This window comes from Populus nigra, chromosome 13 (assembly GCF_951802175.1).
Source record: "Populus nigra chromosome 13, ddPopNigr1.1, whole genome shotgun sequence".
NCBI classification, from domain to species: domain Eukaryota; kingdom Viridiplantae; phylum Streptophyta; class Magnoliopsida; order Malpighiales; family Salicaceae; genus Populus; species Populus nigra.
The window spans coordinates 3,700,966-3,728,789 of NC_084864.1; the positions used below are offsets into that span (position 1 = coordinate 3,700,966).

At 31.5% G+C, this 27,824-nt stretch overlaps 3 protein-coding genes across 5 annotated transcripts; 2 read left to right on the top strand and 1 right to left on the bottom strand.

The window, feature by feature from the left end:
- Positions 1 to 4,471: 4,471 nt before the first annotated feature.
- LOC133671110 (MLP-like protein 34) lies at positions 4,472 to 6,086 on the top strand. The gene is made up of 2 exons (XM_062091755.1): positions 4,472 to 4,757; positions 5,631 to 6,086. Exons 1-2 carry the CDS (start codon positions 4,586 to 4,588, stop codon positions 5,903 to 5,905), a joined length of 447 nt encoding a protein of 148 aa, XP_061947739.1. The 5' UTR covers positions 4,472 to 4,585; the 3' UTR covers positions 5,906 to 6,086.
- An 8,549-nt stretch (positions 6,087 to 14,635) lies between these two features.
- Positions 14,636 to 17,644, top strand: LOC133670970 (ABC transporter G family member 1-like). The gene is made up of 8 exons (XM_062091574.1): positions 14,636 to 15,047; positions 15,187 to 15,266; positions 15,416 to 15,886; positions 15,983 to 16,069; positions 16,142 to 16,267; positions 16,351 to 16,545; positions 16,637 to 16,723; positions 16,824 to 17,644. Exons 1-8 carry the CDS (start codon positions 14,741 to 14,743, stop codon positions 17,481 to 17,483), a joined length of 2,013 nt encoding a protein of 670 aa, XP_061947558.1. The 5' UTR covers positions 14,636 to 14,740; the 3' UTR covers positions 17,484 to 17,644.
- A 5,366-nt stretch (positions 17,645 to 23,010) lies between these two features.
- LOC133670359 (phosphoribosylaminoimidazole-succinocarboxamide synthase, chloroplastic) lies at positions 23,011 to 27,803 on the bottom strand. 3 transcript variants are annotated; one of them, XM_062090845.1, is made up of 13 exons: positions 27,411 to 27,803; positions 27,186 to 27,287; positions 26,959 to 27,088; positions 26,784 to 26,876; positions 26,601 to 26,689; positions 26,285 to 26,365; positions 25,700 to 25,789; positions 25,483 to 25,572; positions 25,244 to 25,294; positions 25,110 to 25,156; positions 23,634 to 23,691; positions 23,454 to 23,529; positions 23,011 to 23,312 (listed from the first exon to the last, which is right to left on the bottom strand). In XM_062090845.1, exons 1-12 carry the CDS (start codon positions 27,696 to 27,698, stop codon positions 23,470 to 23,472), a joined length of 1,179 nt encoding a protein of 392 aa, XP_061946829.1. In that variant the 5' UTR covers positions 27,699 to 27,803; the 3' UTR covers positions 23,011 to 23,312; positions 23,454 to 23,469. The 3 variants fall into 3 exon arrangements, with proteins under 3 accessions (XP_061946829.1, XP_061946827.1, XP_061946826.1); XM_062090843.1 differs by having other exon boundaries at positions 23,011 to 23,316; XM_062090842.1 differs by having other exon boundaries at positions 23,011 to 23,529.
- Positions 27,804 to 27,824: the final 21 nt, after the last annotated feature.

Below are 27,824 nucleotides of genomic sequence, written 5' to 3' on the forward strand. Positions count from 1 at the left end.
TGGATAGTGAATCGTGTCAGAGGGAGGGGAACAATTCCACCCGCCTTTGGAATACATTGACAAACACAAATCATCGGTGTTTCTATTGGTATTGTGGACAGTGAACAGTGTCAGGGGGAGGGGAACAGTTCCACCCGGCTCTGGAATACACCAACAGAAACAAATTGTTGGTGTTTCCATCATTGTTGTGGACAGTGATTGACAGATTGTATCTATATTCCCTGTCTATCCATCCTATAAATAATTAAATTGAAAGATGTATGCACAACACAATAACATCAGTTGACATAACAATTATAAAATAAATACTTCTTTGTTTAGTATTTCTAAATGAAGGGGTGTATGTGTAATAAACTTGTTGGCATTGCTTGGCGAAAACAAAGACATCATTGACGTTGCAGAGTCTAGCTTTTGAGTTAATTTTGAGCAAGCCATGATTCCTCTGTCAATGGTGTCATACCAATAACATTTGAATAAAGATACTTTATTATGCTTACTATGATATTGCAATTCAATTACCTCTTTTAATTTCCCATAATACTCGCTAAAAGTAGATCTCTTAACACAAACACCATTGTTATATGTCCTTCTTACCCTGCCCATATTCTTCAGTATGAAACACGTATCCATTAACAAAATACTCATTGTAGTACTTCACTTTTCTTTCAGGACCCAGACTTAGTAAAAACAATGTGGCATTAGCATTCATTCCTAATTGATAACTTTGTACATCAAGTACAACAATTAATAGTAAATGAGAATTATGTAACGAAATTGAGTATCATGATAGATAATGAGTTTGTGATAGTACTTACATGTGTTTTGAACCATGTGGCAAATTGTTCATCTTGTAATTGAAAGATTTGAGATTTGGTCAACTGTGAATTATTAGACAGTAATTGTAGACGATTTTGCCTAGGAGGTATTAAAACATTTATGAGTTTGTGATATTACAAGAGATAAATAGTCCATTTATAACAAAGTTTAAGTAGTATATATACTTAGTAAATAAAAGGTATCAGTTCATCATATTTAAATAGCACATAATTATGTGCTTGTCTGAATTCTAATAAGAAAGCTCCCATAAAATACTTTACTTTACCTAATTATTTGTCAAACCAAAACTAGGAAAATTCTGCTTACCAGATTGGAAATCAAACACAATGTCACCATACTTTAACACCACGTTATACAATTCTTCACCAAAAAGATGTGGGGTGCAACATCCTTTTCAACTCTGCCAACAAAAAAATCATTTATATTCTTTCTGTACCTGTGATCCATTAGCAAGAAACACTTGTGGCAGTAAAAAAAAAATTACTCATGTTTGTTAGCGTGAATGCCTTATTGTTTTCCAAGCAATATGTACATGCCAGTTTTTCATGCGTGCTCTAACCAGAAACCATTTCATAAATTGGAAAATCATTGATAGTCCACATCAAAGCTGCCCTCATAAAAAAATTTTATTTTATCGATACATCATAAGTCAAACCCTAGAGGACCACAACTACGTCAACTCATCAATCAATGATCAAAGACAAACATCTATATTCTAGCCCGGACTATTAGGATGAGGTATGACCGTAGATAAAAACATGAACTCTGACATCATACACATCCCCAGTGGCAAGTTAGAAGTCGTGGGTATAACCGGGTAACAAGAATAAGGAGCAGTAAATGACCTAAATGGATTGAATTTATTTATACATAACCTAAGACGTATGTTCCTTAATTCAGCTGAAAAATGAGGATACACATTGTTAAAGTGTTTCCATACTTCACTATCGGAAGGATACACCATCACTCCATCCACTACATCATGTGATTAGTGTCATGTCATATGCTCAACAGTCTTTAGTGACATGAATAACCTCTGCAGTTTAGGTGTACTTGGGAAGTATCTAAGTTTTTTATGTATTACAATAGTCTTTCCCCTATCAGTTCTAGGTTTATAACGGGAATGCCCACATGTTATGTACTTGGTCAGCTCAGCATTTTCAAGGTAGTACAGCATGCAGAAGTTTAGACACATGTTGATTTTCTGGTATTCTAGACCGAGGGGTTTCATCATGGACTTAGCAGCATAGAAGTTCTCTTTCAACCTACTCCCTTCAAATAAAATGTTTCTTGCCCATTTGATAATTCTATCATAACTGACCTCACTCAACCCATAATCTAACTTGATGGTAAACACTTGTGCAACGGCTTATTATTTTCTGTGATTTGTGCAGCCATCCCATAATAATTTGTCAGAATCTTTCAAAAGATCAAAAAATTTAGTCGCGTCTACATTAGGTTCTTTATCTACGATTGGACATTAACTGGCATGACCCTGATTCATTCTGCATCCATAACTATAGTCTTGTAAGGATTACTATTGTCATTTACAACTCTATGCATCTTACTAGCACTAGAAGTTGACCCAACCATCCTTTCTACCATACTCTCGTGAGGAACAAATGGTTCTTCGTGTGCATACCAACACAAGTATTCTTCCATGAATCCTTTGTATAGAAGATGCATCGTTACAATATCTGGATCGAGAAACTGTTTATTTTTACACCTCTTGCATGGAAACCTAATACTGCCTTCACTAATATATCTCGAAATAGATGTTGCGTAATTAAAAAAACCCCAAACCCCATTATAATAATCCATTATCCGCAGTCATTGGGGTGAATCTCGATACATCCATAAACGATCATCCATGACTAATTCTATCGAACCTATATCAAATAATGATGAGAACATGTATTAATTAACTATGTTAAGTAAATAAATTTGCAAAAATATTGGTTTAGCTCAAGATTATACAACATACTTTCATACTTTTCTTAATTCATTATCAATTATGTACATACATACAAATTTGTACACATTAATTTACAAAAATTATAACTTAGCAATAAAATTGACAAAATATAAAACGAACCCGTTAAACAAGCAGTTATATATTTCATCACAACACACCTAGGTCGGTAATTCAACATAAATTTCAACAATTTACAAATAAATATAATTTTATAAAATCTAAAACAAACCATAATATGTACAAAATCATAAATCCATACAACAAGTAAAAACACAAACAAAATACATATACTAGAAAAATATGCAATAAAAAAATTGACATTTTAAAATTATGTTCAAATTAAAAAAACAAATGATATAGATTTACTTACTTAAAATAAAAAAATCCACAACAAAATTTTAATTAGAATATAGATGTTGTGACTAGAAAAGTTGAAGAATGATGAGTTATTTTGAGATAGGGAGGGATGTGAGGGGAGGGAGGGTTGTTTGTTTAGTTGCAAAAGGGGGTTTTTTGTTTAGTTGCAGAGGGGAGGGGAAGAAGGAGAAAGATGGGAAGGGAGGGGTTAGGTTATATATTAACTATTACTGATAGAATTACCGACGGAATGTTTTTGTCTGTCAATCTGTCGGCAGTTCTATTAGTATAAGTGATACATCACTATATGGACATACCTGTTTGAATCCAACTATAATTATGTTAGTAAAATCATCCATAAAAACTTATACGTCATCATACTGTTTGGTTTTTTTAAATTCCTTCTATTTCGACTGGGATTCCCTCGATATATACCTGTAAAATATTTTTGTCAGTAAATACCGAAGAAGTTATCGATGGAAAAAATCAGGTCGGTAAATATCACCCTAAAATAATGACGGAAAAAAAATTTGTATTCGTAGATTTTATAGTAATGAAAGAACACAATAATTGAAACATTACAATTTTCTTTTGATAAATAAAATTACTAAATAATTTAATTAGAATCCATACAAGATGAGAACTAATATAATTAGAATAAAATAATTAAGATTTGTTAATTTTAGATATTTAAATTTATTAACTATATATTTTAATTATTTAATTGTAAGGTATAAAAAATATTAAGATTAGTTAATTTAATATCTTAAAAATTATTTTTATTATTCTCAATAATATATGCAATCTTCAATCTAAAACAAGCATCATTTCTCTTGCCTTTTGAAATACAAGCTAATTAATATATTTTTAACATGCATTCATAAAAATCATTTTTTTTCAACAATTAAATTTAAGGTAGAATATCCACATTCCAAAACATTATTTGCACATCCATATTTGTTAAGCTACTTCCCAGATCTTTTCCATAGATACAAAATGACTTCTTCTTCTTCTTTTTGTTGAAGCTTTAGACTGAAAAAGTTATTCTGTGGATAAAAAGTGTGTATAACAATGTCAAGTGCTCGGAAAAGACATGAAAAGTTTCTATATTGAAAAGGAATGGAATCTCATAAGGAAAAGGAGAGAGGGAAAGATTAATTGAACAAATTAAGTCTAAATCCCCTTCCTCCAAATAATAATAATAATAATAATAATAATAACAGTAAGAAGGACTCGTGCAAACTCATAGCTCTTCTATATAAAGGCATGAGGCTCAAGTATTTTCTCAACCTTCACCCAATACATCTCTTCTCTAATTTGATAGCTGCTTTAAAATTTTCCCCATTAATTTGAAGCTGAAAATGTCTCTCTGTAATAGGATGGAGGTTGATGTAGAAACTAACTCTCTGTAATAGGATGGAGGTTGATGTAGAAACTAACGTTCGTGCTGAAAAGTTTCATGATATTTTCAGTAGCAGTACTCTACCCCAAGTATCTTGCATGAGTCCTGCTAAGTTACAAGCTGTTCATCTCCTTGAAGGAGAATGGGGGAAACCTGGCTGTACTATCTTTTGGAATTTTTGTATCGGTAAGTTTGCAGCATTAATCAAAAAATGGTCATCTAATTTTGTTATTTGTTATTATTATTATTAACGTGAGTGTTCGAATCACTTGTGTGCATTTCGACTAATCTCATGGACCATAAGTTAACGACCATGTAAGTCTTCAGTGGCTCTAAGATTTGTGGGACTCAAACTGGTGACCTTTAATGAGTAAACCTAAAGATTAACCAGTTGAGCTACACCTCTGAAGCTTACTAATTTTGTTATACTTACTTGAGAGATTGCATGCACTATTTTTTGAAAGAAAATAGGTGTGGTAGGTGTTTAAGGACATCAAAACAATGAGAAAAACTAAAGAATAAAAAGAAGATTTGAGAGGAAGAAGTGTTTTCTCTTATTTATTTCTCTTTATATATATTTTAATTATACTTCTGATTACAAGCTTGCTGATAAGTCTCAAGTCCTAAAATTAAACTATTCAAAAGAAATATTAATCTAAACAATAAATGTATTATGCCAACTTAACTACTGGATTATTTTTTAACTAATTAACCGATTCATTTAATTTAACCAGGCGGCCGGTTTTTCTATTTTAAAAACTAAAATATGGTTTGCTATCAACACTATTTTCTGTCTTCTCTATTTTCTGTCTTCTCTTTATTCATTTAGTTGGAGGTTCACTGCGTCTTAAACTATACATAGAGAATAGCCCTCTAATTCTTTAATCTCAATCCTATTCCTTCCAGAATTTGAACCAAAGAACACCATGCATGCACTAGAAGTTTCAGCTCTTAATTGCTAGGGCATCCCACTTTTTTTAGATATATATTTTTAAGAAGATTACACATTATATTAATATTCATAGCTCATTTGCATGTTTAATTGTGAATTGTGACTAGATGGAGCCCCTAAGGTCGCCAAGGAGGTGATAGAAGACATAGATAACACAAAACTATCGACCACCTTCAAAGTGATTGAAGGAGATTTAATCGAGGCTTATAAGAGTTTCAAAGTCATCGTTCAAGCTACTCCAAAAGGTCATGGCAGCGTAGTGCACTGGACACTGATATTTGAGAAGCTGAATGAAAATATTCCAGCTCCAACAGCATTTCTGGACAATGCAGTCGATTTCACCAAAGATATTAATGCTCACATGACCCGGGCAAAGGCATGATTACAATATCTATTCTCTGTTCTATATATTACTAATATAATAAGTTCGAGTGTTTATCCTTCTGCATTCACCACCAGCTTGTTTATGCACAGGCTCACCAAATCTATGTATTTGTGGGTCTCAGTCTTGACAATCTGATGTTGTTTTATTAATTAAGGGATATCTTGTTACCAATGTCTAAGGTCATCTTGTGTGATTTGATTACTATATCCAAAATCATTTACAGAAACACGAAACAAAGATAATAACGCATGCTCTAGCTAGAACCAAAATGAAAGGATTGATCTTTCTTGCAAGGCAAGAAAGAGGTATGTCCCCAAACTAGCATCCAGTTCGTGGCCTAGCAATCCTGACAGGGAATTCTCTACCTCTACATCCTAGGTTCAAATCTTTATGTGTATATCTGTCACCCTCACAATATTTTATCTGTCTATTAGGCTTGCAGGGTGTTCAGTGGATCCGAAAATTAGTCGTGGTGCGCATAAACTGACCCGGACACTCACGGATTAATTGTCAATGAAGGAACTAAATAAAAACTATGAAACAGGAAAAGTAACCCGAGAAACAAGAGGGCTTAGATTGAGTTTAGGTCAGCGATAATGTCAAGAAAGTTTATTGATGTGTAGAAATCATGTATAAATTTGTGATACAGTAAATTTTAATCAACGATTGAATTGGAAATGATTAAATAATACATAATATATGTCTGTGGGGCTTGAAGGAAAAGGAAAATCAAACAAGTGGGTGAATTCTAAACCTCTTTTAAAGGTTAAGTATTAAATTCCAAAGGCCCGAATGCAGAGGCTAGATGATTGTCGTTGACAGCCCATATTAAAGTTTAAGACATGAAACCTAGAATACAAGTAAAAGATGGCATGGAATGCTTGTTAGGCCTATTTCTGCATGCACAGCCTTCTTAGCCTTCCTCCTTGTGTAGAGAAGACTAGTTTACGTACGGTCTCGTGATAAGCAAAATTGAATGTAAGAAAAATATTTAGGCCGCATATTATTATTAAACTTTAAAACCTTTTATTAGATCAAGTTTCAACTTACATGATTATTAAAAAATATAGTTTGATTTTTAAAAAAAATCAAGATAAAATGTTGTTTTTTAATATTAAAACAACGATATATTTAATCAATATAGGCTTTACGATGTAATTTGTCAAATCTGTAACCCAAATCATGGACTCTATTAGGTTTAATAATTTTATTTTTTTAAAATTATGTTTTACTTAGTTATATGATAATAAAAATAGAAACTTTTAAAATCAAGCACAACCAAAATATCAGGACATATGATTGTTTGAATCTATGATAATTTTATAAAAAATAAACTAAAACATATCATGAAAAAAAATTAAAATTAAAAATATTTCAATATAAAATTAATAAAAAAAGAGAAATATAAAAAATTTATTAATAGATAAAAATTCACTATTTATATATTGTGCATTAGGAATTGTTCATTTCCTATATGCCTAGCTTTATGGATAATCATTCGGAGTGTTTGATTGATTTTTTTAATTAGTATAATAAATTAAAAACATTAAAGAAATAATACAGTTCAAAACATAATTAGTAAAATAGCATAATTTTAACCTATCACGATTTTAAATCATGATACATTATCCTGTACAATTTAAAATCACGATATATTATGAAATTAAACTCTAACCTTTCTTTTTAATTTTATATTTTGTAAATAGATCATAATTATAAAATGTTATATTTATTTAATGTTATATTTCTTAATTATAACTTTTTTATATGTCATTCCATCAAAAACTTTTGTTGAATGTTATTTCACTAAAATATTAATATTTCTACGTTAATAATCCAAATTAAATAGACATTATTATGGAGGTTAAATGCTAACATCATGCACAATATTATCTTTCTAGAGGCCGGCTTTAACATCTTCTAAGGGGTTCGAAAAGTGTGTGCAGTCTTTAGAGTTGCTGGTGGTGGCAAAAGGGGGAGATTAGTGTATTTTTTTACACCAAATTATATTTTTAAAATTGTAATGGAAGATATTTTTATTTGGAAATAAATTAAAATAATTTTTTTATAACTTTTTATATTAATATCTCATTTAAAAAACATTAAAAAATATTAATTTAATATATTTTCAAATCAAATATATTTTTAAAAAACATCAAAACACAGTGGCAATGGCAGATAACCTCCTCACCCATATAACCATTATATTCCTCTTTCAAATGAAGATGAGATCTCTAAATTAATATCATTTATAATTATAATGTATATCTATCATATATATAGTATATTATTTCATTATGGTTTTTTAAGAAAAATGTTACTAAAAGATAAATATTTTTTTGGACATGGTTTCAAATCTTTAATAATCAAGCCATCAACAGTTTAAACATAAAAATTAAAATGACCAAAATATGAATATTGAAGAGGACATTAACAAAAGGCTGAAATGTGCGAGATCAACTTGAGCTTCTTCTGATAATTTAAAAAATTTTAAAATTAAAAAAATTTTATTTTTTTATTTACTTTAAACTAATTTTTTTAATATAATTTTAAATCATTTTGATGTACTGATGTTAAAAAAATAAAAAAATAATAGTCAGAATCTTCTCAACCATCCCATCATTCCCTCCGCAACCGGTGCATGTATTACCCACAAATAATTCATATCAACGAGGATAGCATTTAATGCATTATTTACATTATAGTAAAGATTCCTTAGTATTAATGCATTATTTTCATATCATGACATTATAGTAAAGATTCCTTTGTACACGCAATTCATAAAAATTCATTTGTATTTCTGGATGCAGAAACTATTTGGAAATGCGATGCAAACCATGTTCTTAAAAAATTTAATTTTTTTAAAAAAAATTAATATAATTTGTATATTTTAGATCGTTTTAATGTGCTGATGTCAAAAATAATTTTTTAAAAATAAAAAAAATTATTTGTATGCATTTTGGCATAAAAAGTTATTTGAAAAGCAACCGCTATCACACTGTCAAACATACTCGCAGTGTTGTTTTGGTTGGAAATATTAGGCAATTTATATTTTTAAAAAAATTAATTTTTATTTTATTTTTTATTAAAAATTAATTTTTTTATATTTTATATGGTTTTAACATATTGATGTCAAAATTAATTTTTTAAAAAAAATAAAGTTTTTAAATATATTTTTTTATAAAAAAAAATTTTAAAATATTTAATTCGTGAATTAGAGATGCCCACGCATTCCCGCAAAGGATGGAGAGCCACATATTCAAAAGGAAAATATGAAAGGACGTCAGGTATCTCAATGTCTCCGAAAGAAAATGTCAAATGATAAGCTCAGCAATTAGCTCGGGGCATCGACTTGTTTTTTTTTTCTTGTTTTTATTTCTTTTCTTTTTGATTCTCCCACCACTAAGCATTCTATTTTTTTTAAATATCTCTTCAATTTTATTTTTCTTTGAATTTAATTTTTATTTTTTTAATTATTATTTACTTTATTTTAAATAATTTATAAAATTAGAATTTTTTTTTCGATTCCATCCTTCTTCATTTTTTTTCCATCTATTATATTTGACTCTTATTTTTTTGATTGCTGTTTTTTTTTATAGATTTATTTTGATTTTTAATTTTGTTCCTTATTAAATTATTTTTTTTTATTCTTATATCAAATTTAGTTCTTATTCTTTTAATTGCTATTTATTTTTGTTTTTTATCCTTTTATTGATTTATTTTATTTTTTGATTTCATCCCTTATTGTTTTATTTTATTTTATTTTATTTATATGCTAGATTTGGTCTTCATTTTTTTATTACTATTTATTTTATTTGTTAATTTTAGATAATTGAGAATTTTTCGTCATGATTTTTGTGGATTTGCTTTCTATAGAATAACCTGGTCTCTAACTTGAATTACGAGTTTTGAAGATTATCTCGATAAATATAAATGATATATTCTTAAAATCATTTGAAACCATCATTTAATATACTTAATTTTTTTAATATATTAGATAAATATGAATGATATATTCTTAAAATCGTTTGAAAAAAAAATAATCTATATTTAAGTTGATCTAAGAACATTTATTATCGTGTTAAAAAAAAACAAGGATACAGAGATTACCAAAATCAGCCATTTAATATTTTAGAAGTCAATTTGAAGGCCAAATTCCCTCAAACGGATTAATTAGTATATTGATGTGGAAGATTTTTATATTGTTATAAATTATGTTTCACCTTCAAATCGAAATATGTGGGCTATCGATGCACATTAATTATCTTCAAATTAAGAGGCCTTGACATTCAAGAATTCCGTCCGTCTATCCAAAGTTACGTCTCGGCTCCTCAATTTTTCTTTTTAAATAAATCATTTAGGTGGTGGTCTAGTAATAAGAGTTTAAGATTAAGAGGTTTGCTTTTTTTATTGTCTCAGGTTCGAGTTCTGTGGTTGCTCATATGATGACCACTGGAGGTTTACTTTGTCGTTAACTTTAGGGCCCGTGGAACTAGTCGAGGTACGCGAAAGCTGGCCCGGATAACCATGTTAAACTAAAAAAAATATTTCTTTTAAATAATAAAATTCTACCCACTATTTTATATTTAATTTTTTTATTTGATTAAAGAAAATAAAAATAATAAAATTCAAACTCTTAATTATTTATTTATTAAAATATTGATATCATATTAAAAAAATTATTTTAATTAAAAAATTCAAATTATTAGAAGAAATTATATAGATGGTTTTCATATTATTTTCTAAGGCTACATGATAACTTTTTACATTAACTCAAAGCAAATTGATGGAAAATAATAGTGATAATGTGAAAATTGAAGACGGCATTAGGAAGTGGCAGAAATGGTTGTCTACGTTCAAACTTCCCTGATGGCCAAGAGAGGCAAGTGCAAAATTAACCAAGATGGTTTAATAGTAAAAATTTAAGGTTAAATGGTTTATTTTTTTATCATTTCAGGTTTGAGTCTTATAATTGTTAATATGATGATCACTAGAAGCTTATATGATCGTTAATTTCAGAATCTGTAAAATTAATCGAGATGCATATAAACTGGTCCGATACCTATATTAATAAAAAATAATAATAATAATAATATAATCGGCGTCACAAAACACGATACATCCCTTAGCACCTTACCGCATCAATTCATAAATACTTTTTTGCAAGATTATTTTAGCAACTTTATGTCTTCATATATTCTAGACAACGTTTTCTTTTGGACGTGAGCTCTTTTGGTCAATTAATTGCAAGATATCTACGCCTGTGCTCACAGTCTCGAAGCATGGAGAGCCACAGGTTCTAGGGGACAAGATGAAAAGACGTAAAAAGAAAATACATCAAATGTCATAAATCTATAGGAGGACCGATCATTCAAGCCAAGAGAGTCACGAGAGAACAGTGAAATTTAGGAAGGGAAATGTCCATCGCAATTGAATTTAATTGGATTACTATCTTTCGGTGCCCAACCTGGAAATTAATGTTTGTTTTACTAAACATGACAATCATAGGCAACTCTAATGGAGGGCTCGGTCTCCCATTAATTATGTATGAATTGAATTTACAAAAACTGGCCAGGCACAAATAGCTAGGATATACCATCATTTACCCCCGTTTTTAGTTTAACATGAATATTAGAACCAGTTTACATGTTTTTTAAATAATAATATTTATATAATAATTATAGATTTTTACTGCCTTAATGGCTAGGATTTAGTTTCATTATAAGTTTGTGAGCTCATGCTATGAGGCTTAGAGTCATTAAACACCTATTTTGAATTTCGGATGTGCGTTTAGTGGAATAAAAAAGAATGTGTTTTTGCTTGAATTCTTGATGTGTATTTGTGGAAATTTGGGTGAGAAGTTTGGTTGAAATTTTGGGTTTATTGTGGCCGTAGATGGTGATGATTTCTTGTTAAAAACATGTTTTGATTATATTTTTGTAATTTTAACGGCTAGTGGCATTCTTGTGATTTTGGCAATTGATGACATTTTCATTATTTGGAGGATTAAGAATATGTTACTCTAGGATAAAATGAAGTGAAGTTGCACAATAATTATAAGATCTAGAACTAGTGGGACTTTCTTATACAGTAAAATTAATAAAAAGATAGTTTAGGTTAAAAGATAAGAAAGAAAAACTTGATATGCAATTGAAGTTTGGGCAAAATTAAAAGGAACAAGATTTGATTATGAGCTCAACTAATATTACACAAAGAAATAACAAAGTTTAAATCAAATGAAAAGAATATTAAAATGCATAGTAGAAATGATTTTTCAAAGAAAAAATGACAACATACATGGGTTAATGGAGGATAGTAGTTAAAGTCGTTTATTCTTATTGCACCTAACATCGCGACAATCTTTAAATTTTAAGAAAAGAAACAAATATATGGCATATTGTTCTTAGAGTGGAAAAAGGTTTGGTTCAAGCAGTCATCACCTAGTATTGTGGTTAATAAAAATCTTAACTGATCCACAAAGATTTTATGGTACAAGACTGATTACGTAAAAAAAAATATTATCACCCCTTATGTGTCTTATCTGAGGTAGACTGTATCGCTAGTTTTGTCTTAAATTGTTAAGGAGTTGTTGTATTAAGTTATTGATGATCTACCTATACTATTTTTTATTCTGGTACCAGTGAATATTCAATTACAAATACTTCCAACTCTGGAATTAGTAAATATTACGTCAAGAAAAGATATGGTATTCCTGACTTTAACGTCAGTGAATATTAAGGTTCAAAATAATTTTTAATTCTAGTGTTCAATATTCTTAACTCTAACGTTAGTGAATACTGAAAGTATTTTTAATTTTAACATTAATAAATAGGAATATTCTTGATTTTGGTCTCTTCCTTTTTCACTGTCCTTAGATTTGTTGATATTTGAGATAAAAACAGGTGATTGTGGCTTTGAGATAAAAGAGCAGCCTCCTGCTGTTTAAGATATAACATGGTATAGGATGGTGTGGGGACATGACCTTATTTAGCAATGTGGTTTTCTTTTTCTTTTTCTTTTTTTTTATCACATCAAGTTCTTTTGAATTTTTATACGGCCAAGCTTGTAAAATAGGAATTCAATAAAGTACAAAATTTTCCAAAACAATAAAAATAACAATAAAACATGTAATTCAGTAATTTAATAAAGTTTCAATAATTTACAAACAAATCCAATTTTACAAAATCTAAAACAAATCATAACAAGTATAAAATTATACATTCATATACTACAAGTTTGTTTGAGAAATAACAATAAAACATGTACATATACTAAAAAAATAATAAAATTGACATTTAAATGTTAAAATTTAAAAAGATAAAATTACTTACAAAAACTGATAAAATCCATCGGTAAATCAGAACACGAATGTTGTGATCACAAAACTTAAAAAAAATATGACTTGTGCTGAGAAGAGGGAGATTTTTTTTAGGGGGCTGGTTGTTTGCATTTTGGGAGAGGAGAATTGGGATGGGGAAGAAAAAAGAGAAATAGAGGAGGAGAGGGTCGGCAGAGTGTTCATATATTAACTTTTGCTGATGGAATCACCGACGGACTACTTCTGTCGGTGATTCTGTCTGCAATTCTGATGGTGAATCGGTCACGTCACTATACGGAGCTTCTGGTTTAAATCCCTCGATGATTCCGTCGGTAAAATCTTCCACAAAAACTTCCACGTCAACAAACCATCTTTTTTTTTAATTTTGAATATTCTATCTGTAATTTCGTCGGTATATACTGACCGAAATATTCTGTTGGTATATACCGTCTAAATTACAGACGGAAAATATGCCGTCAGTAATTATGACCGTAAATTACTGATAGAATTTTTTTATCGATAATGTCGTTGGTATTAAACGAATTTCTAATAGTGTATTTTACATGGATGTGTTATGAGAAGGAATTGAAGTGACTTTGTATCATCTCTGTGGTTTTGCATACAGATCAACTCTTTTTTAACCATTTATAAACAATAGTAGAAACAATTATGGTAACATTTGATATAAATGATCTAATATTATATTATGTTTATTTTTGTATTTTAAAAATGTTTTGAAAAAAAATTAAATTTTTTTTTTTTTTTTTTTTGAAATTAATATTGTTTAATGTTTTGAAATATTTTAATGTATTGATATTAAAAATAATTTTTTAAAAATAAAAAATTTTATTTTAATATAATTTTCTATTATAAGCACAAAAAAATATTTCTCGAGCCGTCTTCTTTCTCCCTCGTAGCTTCGCTGTCTAGCCCCGTATCCCATCTTTCGTGGAGATACGCCTGCAACTTTTATATTTGACAATTATTGTGGGACGAAATAAAACAACGTTTATGTCCTTTTTCACGAAGGCAATCCTTACCTTCCTAATGTATTAGTGTTGTGGTTCATGAGGTAAGTTCATTTCTTTGATTTTTTTTATATTTAAATTTTAAAGCTAATATTTAAAAAAAAAAAAAACTATTAAGTTTTTTAAATGTATTCTTAAGATTATCAAGAGAACGAAGACTATATATATATATATAAGAAAACTTTTGTGATATATTCTTAAAACAACAAGAATTTCTTTTTGTTAAACCTTCGATTTTTTAGCCAATCCTCTTGAAGATAATTCCATGATACCTTGATAAACGACAGTGTTCTATGTCTCTGGTTTCGAATTTTTTTTTTTTTTCCCCCAATTTTCTAATGAATAGCAACTCAAAACCCCCTTATAAATCAATGCTACCCTTAAGCCTTGCTCAGCAACCTCAACCTGAACTCTCTCCTTCTTTGAGCTCCTGCACACACAAATACACAAGCTCAAAGAGACATAAATACATAGGAACCACCCTTCATGGCTTCTTTTCTTCAACCTTCGACTCAACCGAATGAAAGTGGTCCAACAGCAGCCATGAAAAGTTCTGAACTCCAAACCGCATTGGAAGTGGAAACCATTAGTAAAAATGCTGTTAATAACTCCGCTAAAAGTACTCCTGGTGTTTTCTTGACTTGGGACGATTTGTGGGTTACAGTCCCTAATGGAAAACATGGAAGCAAGCCAATCCTTCAAGGTCTAACTGGTTATGCTCAACCAGGAGAGCTCCTAGCTATAATGGGTCCTTCAGGTTGCGGCAAGTCTACACTTCTTGATGCCTTAGCTGGTAACAAATCCATGCTCATTTTAAAAAATATATATATATATATATTATGTATGTGAGTTCATCGTGATAAATTAGGCTCGTGCACGTTCCCGGGCATAAATATGCCCGTTAAAATTCCTTAAACCAATTCGTTTTGCAGGGAGACTAGGTTCCAACGCAAGGCAAGTAGGAGAGATTCTTATCAATGGTCATAAGCAAGCATTGGCTTATGGAACATCGGTGAGTAGATGATTAACAGAAGAAATGTAATTAGATATGCATGTTTTCTTGATAATTAGCACTAGATCCTCTGACAGAATCAATCACATGAGGTATATATAGCAATATTTGACTCTTCGTTGATTTTTTATGATTTCAATGTTAACTAGGCCTATGTGACACAAGATGATACTTTGGTTACAACTTTAACGGTTAGAGAGGCTGTGTACTACTCAGCTCAGCTTCAGTTGCCAGACTCAATGTCAAAGGTAGAAAAGATGGAAAGAGCGGAGATGACAATAAGAGAGATGGGATTGCAAGATACTATGAATACAAGAATAGGAGGGTGGGGAGTTAAAGGCCTTAGTGGTGGTCAAAAGAGGAGAGTCAGTATTTGCATAGAGATCCTAACGCACCCAAAACTTCTTTTCCTTGACGAACCGACAAGTGGGCTTGATAGCGCAGCATCATATTATGTCATGAGAGGAATTGCAAGGTTAGATCACAAAGATGGCGTTAGAAGAACTGTCATTGCATCCATTCATCAGCCTAGCAGTGAAGTATTTCAACTTTTTAGCAATCTTTGCCTTTTGTCTTCAGGCGAAACTGTATATTTTGGCCCTGCTTCTGCAGCAAATGAGGTAAGGATAAATTATTTTTTAATAGTTTAATTGCACAGCTGGAGCAGCTAATTATGAGACAACTAATAACTCTTTCTTTGGTTCGATTACATGTAGTTTTTCGAGTTAAATAGTTTCCCTTGCCCGCCGCTCCAAAACCCATCCGATCACTTCCTAAACACCATAAACAAGGACTTTGAGAAGGTAAGTCCACTCAAAAGGCCTTTACTGTAGTAGTATTTCATCGGTAGTTCTAACTTCTTTTATTGAAACTAGGATCTTGAACAAGGCTTAGATGATGCAATCCCCACAGAGGAAGTGATTAACATCCTTGTAAATTCCTACAAGTCCTCCGATTACTGGCAACAAGTTCAAGTAAAGGTAGCAGAAATATGTAAAGAGGTAAGCCAGCACTTGACACAGATACGTTTACTAGACATGTCTAAGGCAGGTCGAAAGGAGTACTTAAACTTTGTGGCTTTCAGCATTTTGAAGCATTGGAGAGCAGGAGAGACCATGCTGGATTTCTAACTCAGTCTCTTGTTCTAACAAAAAGATCTTTCGTGAACATGTTTCGTGATCTGGGATACTACTGGTTACGCCTAGCTATCTATGTTGGATTGGGTTATGGCCTTTCCTCCATTTATCATGATCTTGGCTCTAGTTATGGTTCCATTCAGGTAAATGTAAAATATATTGCATAATAGAGTGAGTTAGGCCCTTATCTAACCATCCAATACAACCTAAATCTTCTAATCTGTTTTGTATCAGGCAAGAGGGTCACTTCTTATGTTCGTATCTACGTTCCTAACATTCATGGCCATCGGTGGATTTCCTTCTTTTGTGGAAGAAATGAAGGTCGATCTTCCCACCTCTAGTAAATATGTCTTGCGATTAATGTAATGGGTTTTCTTGCATCTACAAATTAATTTACTGACTTCTTTTCTTACGAAATCAGGTATTTGAACGTGAAAGATTAAATGGGCACTATGGTGCCACTTCTTTCGCTATCGGCAACACGTTCTCTGCTATACCATTTTTGCTACTGATCTCACTAATTCCTGGAGCTATAGCTTACTACCCTTCCGGCCTTCACAAAGGATATGAACACTTTCTATACTTTGCTTCCACCTTATTTGCTTGCCTGTTAATGGTTGAGAGTATGATGATGGCAGTGGCAAGTATTGTACCTAATTACCTAATGGGAATCATAACAGGGGCTGGAATTCAAGGGCTTATGGCTTTAGGTGGTGGGTTCTTTAGGTTGCCAGATGATCTTCCTAAGCCATTTTGGAAGTATCCATTATACTATGTTGCTTTCCATAGATATACCTACCAAGGTATGTTCAAGAACGAGTTTGAAGGGCTAAAATTCACCAATTATCAAGGTAATGGCCTGATAAAGGGCGAAGAAATCTTGAGGGAATTCTGGCAAATGGAAATGGCTTACTCTAAATGGGTTGACCTAGCAATCTTGCTAGGGATGGTTGTCTTTTATAGACTTCTGTTCTTGGCCATTATCAAGACTACTGAAACTATTAAGCCTATTATTCCAGGTCTTATGTCGTACGTGAATCCCAAGCAAACCTTTCAGATCATGGAAAAACCCCAAAGCTAAACCATTGCAAGGGGAAAATTATCAATGGAACGAAATATAGTGTCATTGGCCTCTGTAATACAAGGCAGCAATCATGAGGGTATCTGGGTATGTACGTTTGGTATTTGCTGTGCATTATGTTAGTTGATTATGCTCCAACTTATTATTCCACCTTGCTCTTATGCTTTACAGTTTTTATTATTTAAAATACACTTTAAGAAAGATGATATCAGAAACTTACAAGCTGCTATGTTATCTGAATTATTGGGTGAAATTTGGCATATTATTAGGGTATCGTTGTCACATAATCACTCTCCCTTGCAAGCCTGCAAGGCTGCAAGTCCTTGTACCAAGCTAAAATAGAGGTTGAAGTTATATAAATGTATGTTCGGTAATAAGATGCTTTTTATTAGCAATAATTACATTGATTCTTTTATAATTTAATTAATCTTTTACTTTACCTTTGTACATTTTATATTTTTTAGCAACTCAAAATTCAAAATATAATACTCTAATTTTATAATTTCATCAACAGAAATGCCATAAAATGTTTTTTGGCAAGTCAAGCTGCTGCTTTCCAACTGATTTTAGTACATCATAAGCTTCGACAGTCAACTGCATATCACCATATTACCGGACCTAGCTTTGCCAATGTAAGTCACACAGGAGCCACTTGAGCTGCTACTATAAGGACAATGTCTTCAATTTACGTGAAAGCCTTTCATGCATTAAAGAAGGTCCATTACGTGCACCTCTCCTCACCACCTGAAACTCTTAAAGCAAGCGTAATTCAACAGATTCATCTTTTGGATTGACTTCACAAAAGATTCAGGATCATGGAAGCCATATATGGGAAAATCTCCCTCTTTTTTAGCCCTCTCAGTAGCCTCAACAACTTTTGAGGTAGATCGATTATAAACAGCTAGAAATGGGGAAACCTTTCTCTGCGATATTAAAGGCCAGATTCTGGGATGCTGGTGCTGGTTGCCTTGCGCATTTCTAAAATTATAGTGCCTCCTTTTCCCAACAAACAGCCAACTTGGCTTGGTGAAACTAAGCCTTTCACTGACAGTGCCCAGATTTACACAAGGTTTAGCCATGGTGTCCTGTGGGAGAGCTGGCGAGATGGCAAACAATAAATTGTGTTTGATTCGATGAAATTAGGAATTGAGGGTTCGGATTAAGATTTAGATATTAGGTTAACAGGGTGGTGGCTGGGTTTTTTTTTTGGTGTTTTTTTAAAGAAAAATCTTATGGTGTTTAGAAAGTAATTAGTAATATTTTATTAGTTATTTTTTTAGATTCATTTTGAAAAATAACAGATACAAAAAGAAAAAAAATTATGAAACTTATGACCCATTAAAAATCATAAAAATATCTCTATTTATAATTTCTCTTTCCTTATTGTATCTATTTTAAAAAAAAAAATAGGTTGAATGAGTAATTAATAGAATATCACTAGTTATTCCCTTAATAACATAAATTTATTTTTTAATTTAATGGTAAAATTATAATATTTAATATAAATTTCTTTAATCATCAAAATTTGAATGGAACATAATAATGATTTTATAAATATTTTTTACTTTTTTAATGACTTTATTTTGGTGTAGATGTAATGTGTAATACAACTTATAAATTATAAATTATAGAATGTAAAATGTAAAATGTAATTTTTTAAAATATGAAAATAAAATGAATTAAAAATAAGTAGAAGGTTTGATATAATTTTCTAATATCATTATATTACTATTATTTTCAAAAACAAACAAGGTCATTTGATTGCTAATTAGAAATGAACAAGAACAATTGAGCACTCGAAAAAATCTGAACAAAATTAATACTTTTGAACGTGAAGTGACATGTCTAAGCATGCATAGATTAATAATACGAAATCTCGTACAAAATTAAAGAACAGTCTCTAACATCAATGAGTCAAGATTAAGGCCCCAGGATTTTGTTGTGTCAAAATTTGCTGTCTTAAAGCATGAATGTCCAATATTGATGCCGAACTCGGACAGTGTACTGATGTAGCTAGCCAGCATGAATACCACGATACATGCAAGTTTCACATTGTTTGGTGGCTAAGAAAATCAATGAGAAGTTTGACAAAACTCTTCTTGTGTTTGCCTACGCTTCTAATTTTTCTATTAGTGATGGAGTCTATCACTAAAATACGAGAAAAACACAGTAGTAAAATTATGATTTTTATAGTTTTGTTCTTGCGTTTTATACTGTGAAGTGAAGGATAGTAACTCACAGCAGACACAAAAGCAAAAGCTTGAACAAACACATTGACGTATATTTAATTTGGATGTATTATTGTTATCCAAATGAAAAATCAATAATGTATCAACTTTATTTTCAAATAATTTGTGTACCAAATTTGTTCCCCCTTGCTTTTGAGCTCTGAATTATTGGATTTGTTGTATGTTGCATAGTAACGAAGGCTTAACACTGCCAAAATTCTTAAAACTACTGAAAGAATTTTCCACTGATATTTATATTTTTATTCTATTAGTAATACATTTACTGATGGGCTCATGGATGAAAATACTCTATTGGTAATTTCTGGTCTATCGATGAGTTCATCGATAATAAATTAAATTACCGATAGATTTACAAACAATAAAAGCACGCCAAAAAAATTTATCTACTTCAATCCATTGGTATTTTCCTTAGGCATTTTGCCATATAACCAATAGAAGTATCATACGCAAATCGATCGATAATTAAATAATGGTATTTGCAATAATTCTTTTCAACTCACTAGAATATACTGACGTCGGATTTAATCCGTTGGTAATACATTATTTAAAGATATTTTAAAAAATCTATTTAATAGAAGTACAAAATAATTAAATTAATATAAATCAACACTTCATAACACTCAAGAACTTAGTTGCTTGGAAAAAAGAAAAGAAAATCAACTCAAATAAATTTACAACAAATAAATAACACAAAAAAACAACAACAACAAATAAATAAATCAACTAAAAACAATTTTTACCTAACCTAGAAAACCTATTTCATAACCCATAATCCAGCAATAAATAAAATAATTTAATTTAAATTGAACAACAAAATTAAAAAATAAATCCAACAAAATTGATCTCATATGAAAAAAAAAATCCTACAACAACATTCATACAATTATTAAGAACAAGAAAATTTAAATATATATATAATGCAAAAAAAAACACAAAAAAAGAAGAAATAAAAAAAATCTTACCTTAATGTAATTGCAAGTGAAGTTAAGAAGAGAAAAGAAAAAACAAGTTTATAAAGTATGCTAATTAAAAAAAAAACTGAGAAAAGAAACGAAGAAGAGATGAGAAGGCATACCTACACGTGGAGAAGAAAATAAAAGAAGAGAAGTAGTTGAGGAGTGAAGAGAAAGAAAGAAAAGGACGTTGGTGTTTTTTATTTAAGGGGAAGGAAGGAAGACGAAGAAGAAGAAGAGGCGCGTCTATTATGAAATAAGAAATTCTAGTCTTTTTATTGGGGCATTTTACTGACTATTTTACCGGCAGATAATTAAATATTAATATTTTTAATCATTCTGTTGGTGATTCCATCTATAATATTTAATTTAAATTTTTAATTTAATTGAAAATTTTCAGGAACCCTCCAAATATCACGGTCAACTTTTCAATTTGTTAGTGATTTTATCTGTAATATTTAATTTAAATTTTTAATTTAATCAGAAATTTTTTAAAACCCCCCTCCCAATATCACCGATGATTTTTCAATTCATCAGTGATTTTATCTGTGAAGAACAATAATTAACAGTGCAATTGAAAAGTGAATAGTTTTAAAGCTCTATTGAAAATACTGATAGAATTAATCCATTGATGATACCTTTTGTAATTAACATAATAAACAGTGTTATAGAGAAGTGAATAGTTTACCAACAAGTTTACAGATGAAATTACTAGTAATACTAATATCGCCGGTAATTATGTCGGTATGAATGACATATCATCGTACTTTTTAGCTTTGTTTTAATTATTTTTTTTCCCACTATAATTCTCTCGGTATATACTGAGGAAATATTTTTTTTGGTGTTTACCGATGGATATAGTGAGTGAATATTTTGTTGGTAAAATTTATTACAATTTACCGACATAAACATTCCATCAGTATTTCTATTTATATTTGTCAATTTTCTGATAGTGTAATTTGATGTCTCAACTACATAGGTGGGTAACGAAACAGTAAGTACGTATGCATGTAAAAATCTCTTTCATAAGATGATACAATTTGGTAGGACCTAATTAATATTCCGTCGGTATTTTTATTTGTATTTATTAATTTTGTGGTAGGATAATTTGATGTCTCAACTACATAAGTGGACAGCAAAACAATAAGTACGTATACATGTAAAAATCTCTTTCATAAGATGATACAATTTGGTAGGACCTAATTAACATTCAATCAGTATTTCTATTTGTATTTGTTAATTTTCTGATTGTATAATTTGATATCTCAACTACATAGGTAGGTAGCAAAACATTAAGTACATGTGCGTGTAAGAATCCCTCTTTCATAAGATGATAAAATATGGTAGGAGCTAATTATAACTTATTCCTAGTTTGATAATCAAACTAATTATTTAATTAATTCTTTTTCTTCCATAAACTATATTAAACCTCCCTTAATGATTCTCCAAGTATCCCATGGACTCCATTGCCTTCCAAAAACATCTCAAAACTTAAAATCAACTTGAAATAAAAAAATTTTCTAAACTCAAATTTGTTTTTTATATTTTTAAAAAAAAAAAAACCTAATGTGAACTCTCTTTATCATGTAGAACTATTTAACATAAAAATCAACCGTTTTGATAACCAAAATCATAATCCAGCAAGCTCTTCTCTTCTCCACCAAAAATTAACTAAAAAAAAGTAAAATAAAATTTGATACTAAAATTGAATTTTTTAAAATTAAAGGGACCGGTTACTTATAGCTAAAAATTATGGAAGATTAAAATGAACTTTTCAAATAAATCTCAAGGTCATGATCTATTTTACCTGTTTTTTTCACTTTAATCTTGTCTTTCAATTCACCTCTCCCTCCCTCCCAAAAAAAAATTTGCTATTGAATACTAATTTGGGTTAAAAAAACACTCAATAGTACAAAATAAAAATTTAAGGATAAAATTCATAATTTTAAAATATATATATTATTAAAATCTACAGTAACAATAGGTTTGAGTGAACAGTAAAAACACTATCTCTAAGTTTTTACTATAATGTGAATTGATTATTGCTTTGATATAGCACTATATGCATATACGTTTAATGAGTGACCCTAAATTTTGGTTTTCCTTTGAAGAAATTATCAGGCTTGTAATGCTAAATTATATGCATATAACCTAATATGTGGAGTGAGATTCCAAGAAAGTTCTCAATGCTGCTTAATAATGTCTCTCGTTTGTGCCTATAATGGCAATCTGTGATGAAAGCGTCCTAGCATCCCTCCTTTCGTTCAGCATGTTTCAGCTGGACAGTGGAGGAAGCTTAAAAATAATTAAGCTGCGTAAAACATATTGCAACATAACAGTCTTCGGATTAGCACGAAGGCATAAATTCACTTAATCAGTTAAAAACAACCATTCCAGATGTCAACCAGCATGAGAACCAATTGCTTCACCAAAATTAAGATTCTGAATGATGCACAATGCCAGCGTATACTGCAGGATTTCTAATGAACAATCTTCTAATTAAGATTTTCTCCTGTTAGGGACATAATGTCCAGTTTATCAGGATTTCCTGGAATCACAAGGTTCACTTTCTGATGCCTGCCCCACCAAAACCACATTGACCCAAAAGGAAAAGCTCCATTGCAGATCTGTCTACTTCCACACAAGATCAAATGCCAGTGAAAAATGTTAAAAGAAGAGAGACATGATCAAATGCCAGTGAAAAATGTCAAAAAGAAGAGAGCTTGGATCAACTCTTTGGTATGATTTCGAGCAGAGAGAGAAGCGACCTCCAATTTTTCAAGTTCACCGTAAGGATGATAATGCTAGTTCAACATTTCTTGAGATCCGATCATGTATTGGCTCCTGCAGGGAGGAGGCAAAATTCTGTCAATTTCATCACAAGCATGAAAGAAAAACAAGTTACATTGCTTGCTGGCATAAAAATGTCTGCTGAAAAGGAGTTTCACCTCTGTCAATGGCAACTCAAATTTTGATTTTGTTATTGTCTCATACAAGAAAATATACCTATCACCAAAGGGAAGGGTCAGCCAACTAACATGAAACATGATGGCAAAAGAAGCATGAAAATTGTTGGGAGTGAGTTTTGCAAGTATTGTCAGAAATTACAAATAAAATAAAACTTAGAAACCAACTTTGTCAGGACAACCTTGAAATAGAAATTCCACAGCAAGACAGCATAAACAAATTACATATGCTTGGTGTGTACGGACTCTACTTCTTGTATTATAGCCATGTAATATATTAGTCTCTGCTTTCCAAAAGGATGCAATAAATGAAAAATCAAGGCTGGCAAGAAGATGTTTAGCCAGAATATTCAGACTTCAATTCTGGTTTCTCATTTTGCACACAGCTTGGCACTGACATACTTTATAAAAGGAAATATAATTTCAAGCCAAATCATATACTTTTATTATATATTCAGACCAAGCAGCAAAGCAATCCATTCATAAAGAATTGAAATATATAGGGAATTAGCACCCTGCAGTCAGAAGGCAGCTTGACATAATGATCAGAACTAAATATGCCCACACAGCTGAAACAACTACACAGTGCAATATAAGTGGTTACTTCAAATATGAACTAGTTACAATGACTAACAAGCAATTATAACCAGCCAGATATAAGGTGTGACCAGCTAAAAAGCTTCTTTCCTTGGATTAATCACTACAGTGATCACAAAGAATGAAGAAATCCTGATAAACTGGACATTATGTTCCAGGAAACAACTACCCAGTACAATATAAGTGGTTACTTCAACTACACAGTAAAATATAAGTCAATTTTTATCCTGGGAATGAAGAAATCCATTCATAAAGAATGCAATAAGTCAATTTTCATCCTGGGAATGAAGAAATGAACTGGAATGGGGAAATTCCAGTCAGTATCAACCCATTGCACTCAATAAATCTTACTGTGACAAATGCTTTGACCTAAATGGGAGTGTAATCCGCTCTCGCCATTAAATGAAAGAGAACAGGGGAGTTTCAGATTAGATTGGTAGTCAGGAAACAATCCTAGTTAAGGTGGTTAGAACATACATTTTCATCAACTCACAATATATGACATTTGGAAGAAGAATTTTTGGAAATAAACCATTGGATTTCTGAGGTTTTCGGAACCCCCTTTAGCAGTAACTATCTTGCTCTTTAAATTCCCTGTGCATAGTGACCTGAATAGAGGTCCAATAACATAAAAGACTTACTAGTTAAGGTGGAGTAGAACATATTTTGTCTGGTTATAGGCAAGAATACTCCTGACATTTTCATCAACTCACAATATATGACAATTGGAAGAAGAATTTTTGGAAATAGACCATTGGATTTCTGAGGTTTTCGGAACCCCCTTTAGCAGTAACTATCTTGCTCTTTAAATTCCCTGTGCATAGTGACCTGAATAAAGGTCCAATAACATAAAATACTTACCGCCAAGCTAGCTCACAAACAAGATCTTCAGGAGCATCAGGGAGGACCTAAATATTGCATTGACAAAAGACATTTAGCATTTGAGAACAGGTGCAATTGATGCAAATGTAATTGCACTTTTTAAGTTGACTTGCCTTGTCTTCATAAGGATTGCAGTGATCCTTGAACCATAACCTCAAGAACTCCTAAGAAACGTCAAATCTTTATAAAGTCAGGTATAATCATGCTTCCAGAAAGTAAAGAAAAAAAGTCCATAACAATGCTCCAAACACAGTTGAGAAGATAAATGGTGCATACCTAGACATTTATTCAGAAATGGACACACAAATATGTGGAGATAGAACAAGCAAACATTTAAAACCCAATAACACACCTTATCCACATTTTCAGGTTCGAGGCCTTTCTGAATCCGCTCCTCATAAGAATGGGCAATCCAATATCTGCTTGAGTCAGGTGTATGAACCTAAAATTTCAAGACGAGACAACACAACAATTTTTTAGGTGCAGGGTGCATGACTTACTGCATGTGCGTGAGCTATCACAAAGAATGTGGGAGAACCATGAATATTATAGTGCATATAGTTCCATACCTCATCAATCAATAGAACTGAGCCATCAGAGCCCTTTCCAAATTCATATTTTGTGTCTACTAATATCAAGCCATGCTCTAAAGCCACACGCTGCAATTCCAAAGAAATCATTGAGCTAGTTAAATGGCAATTATAAAGCCCATCAGGTAATAGGCAGCATGAGCAAAATAAGAATAAATGCCTCCTTGCAAATAGGATTTCAGAGGAAACACTGACAGTCATATTTGAATTCAGAATCAGTTGAAGTTACATAACAGCTAAAACTGATCTGCTAGCCTCACAAACTTGTAGTCTTATCAATACGATAGTTAGCATGCCACTATGGTAAAGTCATTCAGTAGTCATAGAGAGTGACCCATGGGATCAACAGAATTCCTGATATTGCAAATAAAAATAAACTGTGTATCCAGTAAATTGTATTAGTAAAGATACTAAATGGAGCTACTAGAAAGGTTTTGTATGGATCATCACGGTTCCATAATTTCTAATTGTTGATTCATGAAGCCTCAAGACAGTCTGAGCCATTAGGCTTCACTAAACAAGACCACACAAGGAAAAAAAAATAAGTTGAAAAAACAAACTCACCTGCCCATATTCAAACAGGCTCAACGCTTTACTACTGGCTTCACAATAATCAGCTTCAGTCATCAGTCCACTTTTAACTATCTGCAAGTAAAGGCAAGTGAACGAGATGGACCACTAAGCAAAGAAGCTGAAATAAGGCCAAAACAATAAAATCCCATAAATCAGCTACGTGACAGAAACTCGGATGGCAATGAGTTATTGTGACAAGAACTTTCCTTGATGAAAATTCCACAGCTAGTAAGAGAATTTAGTAACAAAAGTTTAGTGTCACTAGCATTATTCTTTCCGAAGTCCAAATTGGCATACAAGATCGAACCTCCTCAGGGGTTATAGGAACATCATGATCATCAGCTTTGGTAGTTGGAGTGAGTATATTTGAAGGTAGCTTTTGGCTTTTTACCAAGCCTGTAAAATAGTAATGGATCAGTTACAACATTTGATAGTTATTGCATATGTATAAATATATAAAGAGGAGACAACCGATGAAATGGAAATTCACCGTCTGGGAGGGCATTGCCGCAGTAATTCCGGACACCATTTTTATAAACCGTCCATAGTGACGTATCAGTACTTCCAGTCACATAACCTCTAACTACAAATTGGCAACATAATTAAAATCAATTAAATTGTTAATCACCATATTCAACCTCAAACACCCAAAAACTCATACTTACCAACAAACTCAACAGGAAAAACAGAACATTTCTTCGCAATTGTGACATTTTTATCGGGAGCTGATACAATAGCATTCTGGGTTATATGCCGAGTTCTATCAAACCACCACAGACTGGTCTCATTTAAAACCTGAAAGTAAGATACTAAGAATTTTAAAAAGTTTCCAACAAAATTTACATATTTACTATATTCGAGTTTAATCAAACACGGGTTCTAGTGAACAGACCTGTCCTTTGAAGGGAATAGAAGCGAGAATTTTATCAAATGCGCTCTGCCTATCCGTTGTGACCAAAACAAGATAATGCCCGCCATCATATATATCTCTAACCTACAACAGAAACCAAACTGCTTAATCAACTTTGTCAATCTTACGATTATTGGTCACCCACAACATTATTGGTATTATTGTAATAGAAAGTAAAGAGAAAAAAGAGAATCAAATTACGATTACCTTGCCCCTAACTTTGGATTTGAGACCAGGGACAGTCTTAAGAAGATTGGTCTCCCAGAGACAATTAGACAAAGAGCCCTTGATGGCACCAAGGACCTCTTCTTTGCGGGTGCTGCTGATTAGAGAATCCAGGGACAATTCTTGTTGATTTTGTTGTGACATGGAGATTCTTGAGTGTTTCTTTGATTTTGGTAGATGAAACAAGGGACTGGAAACTGGTAAGGATTTAGTGGGGTTGCGGAGGAGGGTTTTGGGTGGGTTTAAGGTGGTTCTCATACACTGAGCCATTGTTAGCGTTTATCCGACGACGGATCCGAATGTTTTTCCTCCCAGAGTCCTCTTATATAGGGATTAGCAATCAGCTTTTCGGTTTCGCATCAAACAAGCACGTGGATGTGCTTTTATAGTTTTATT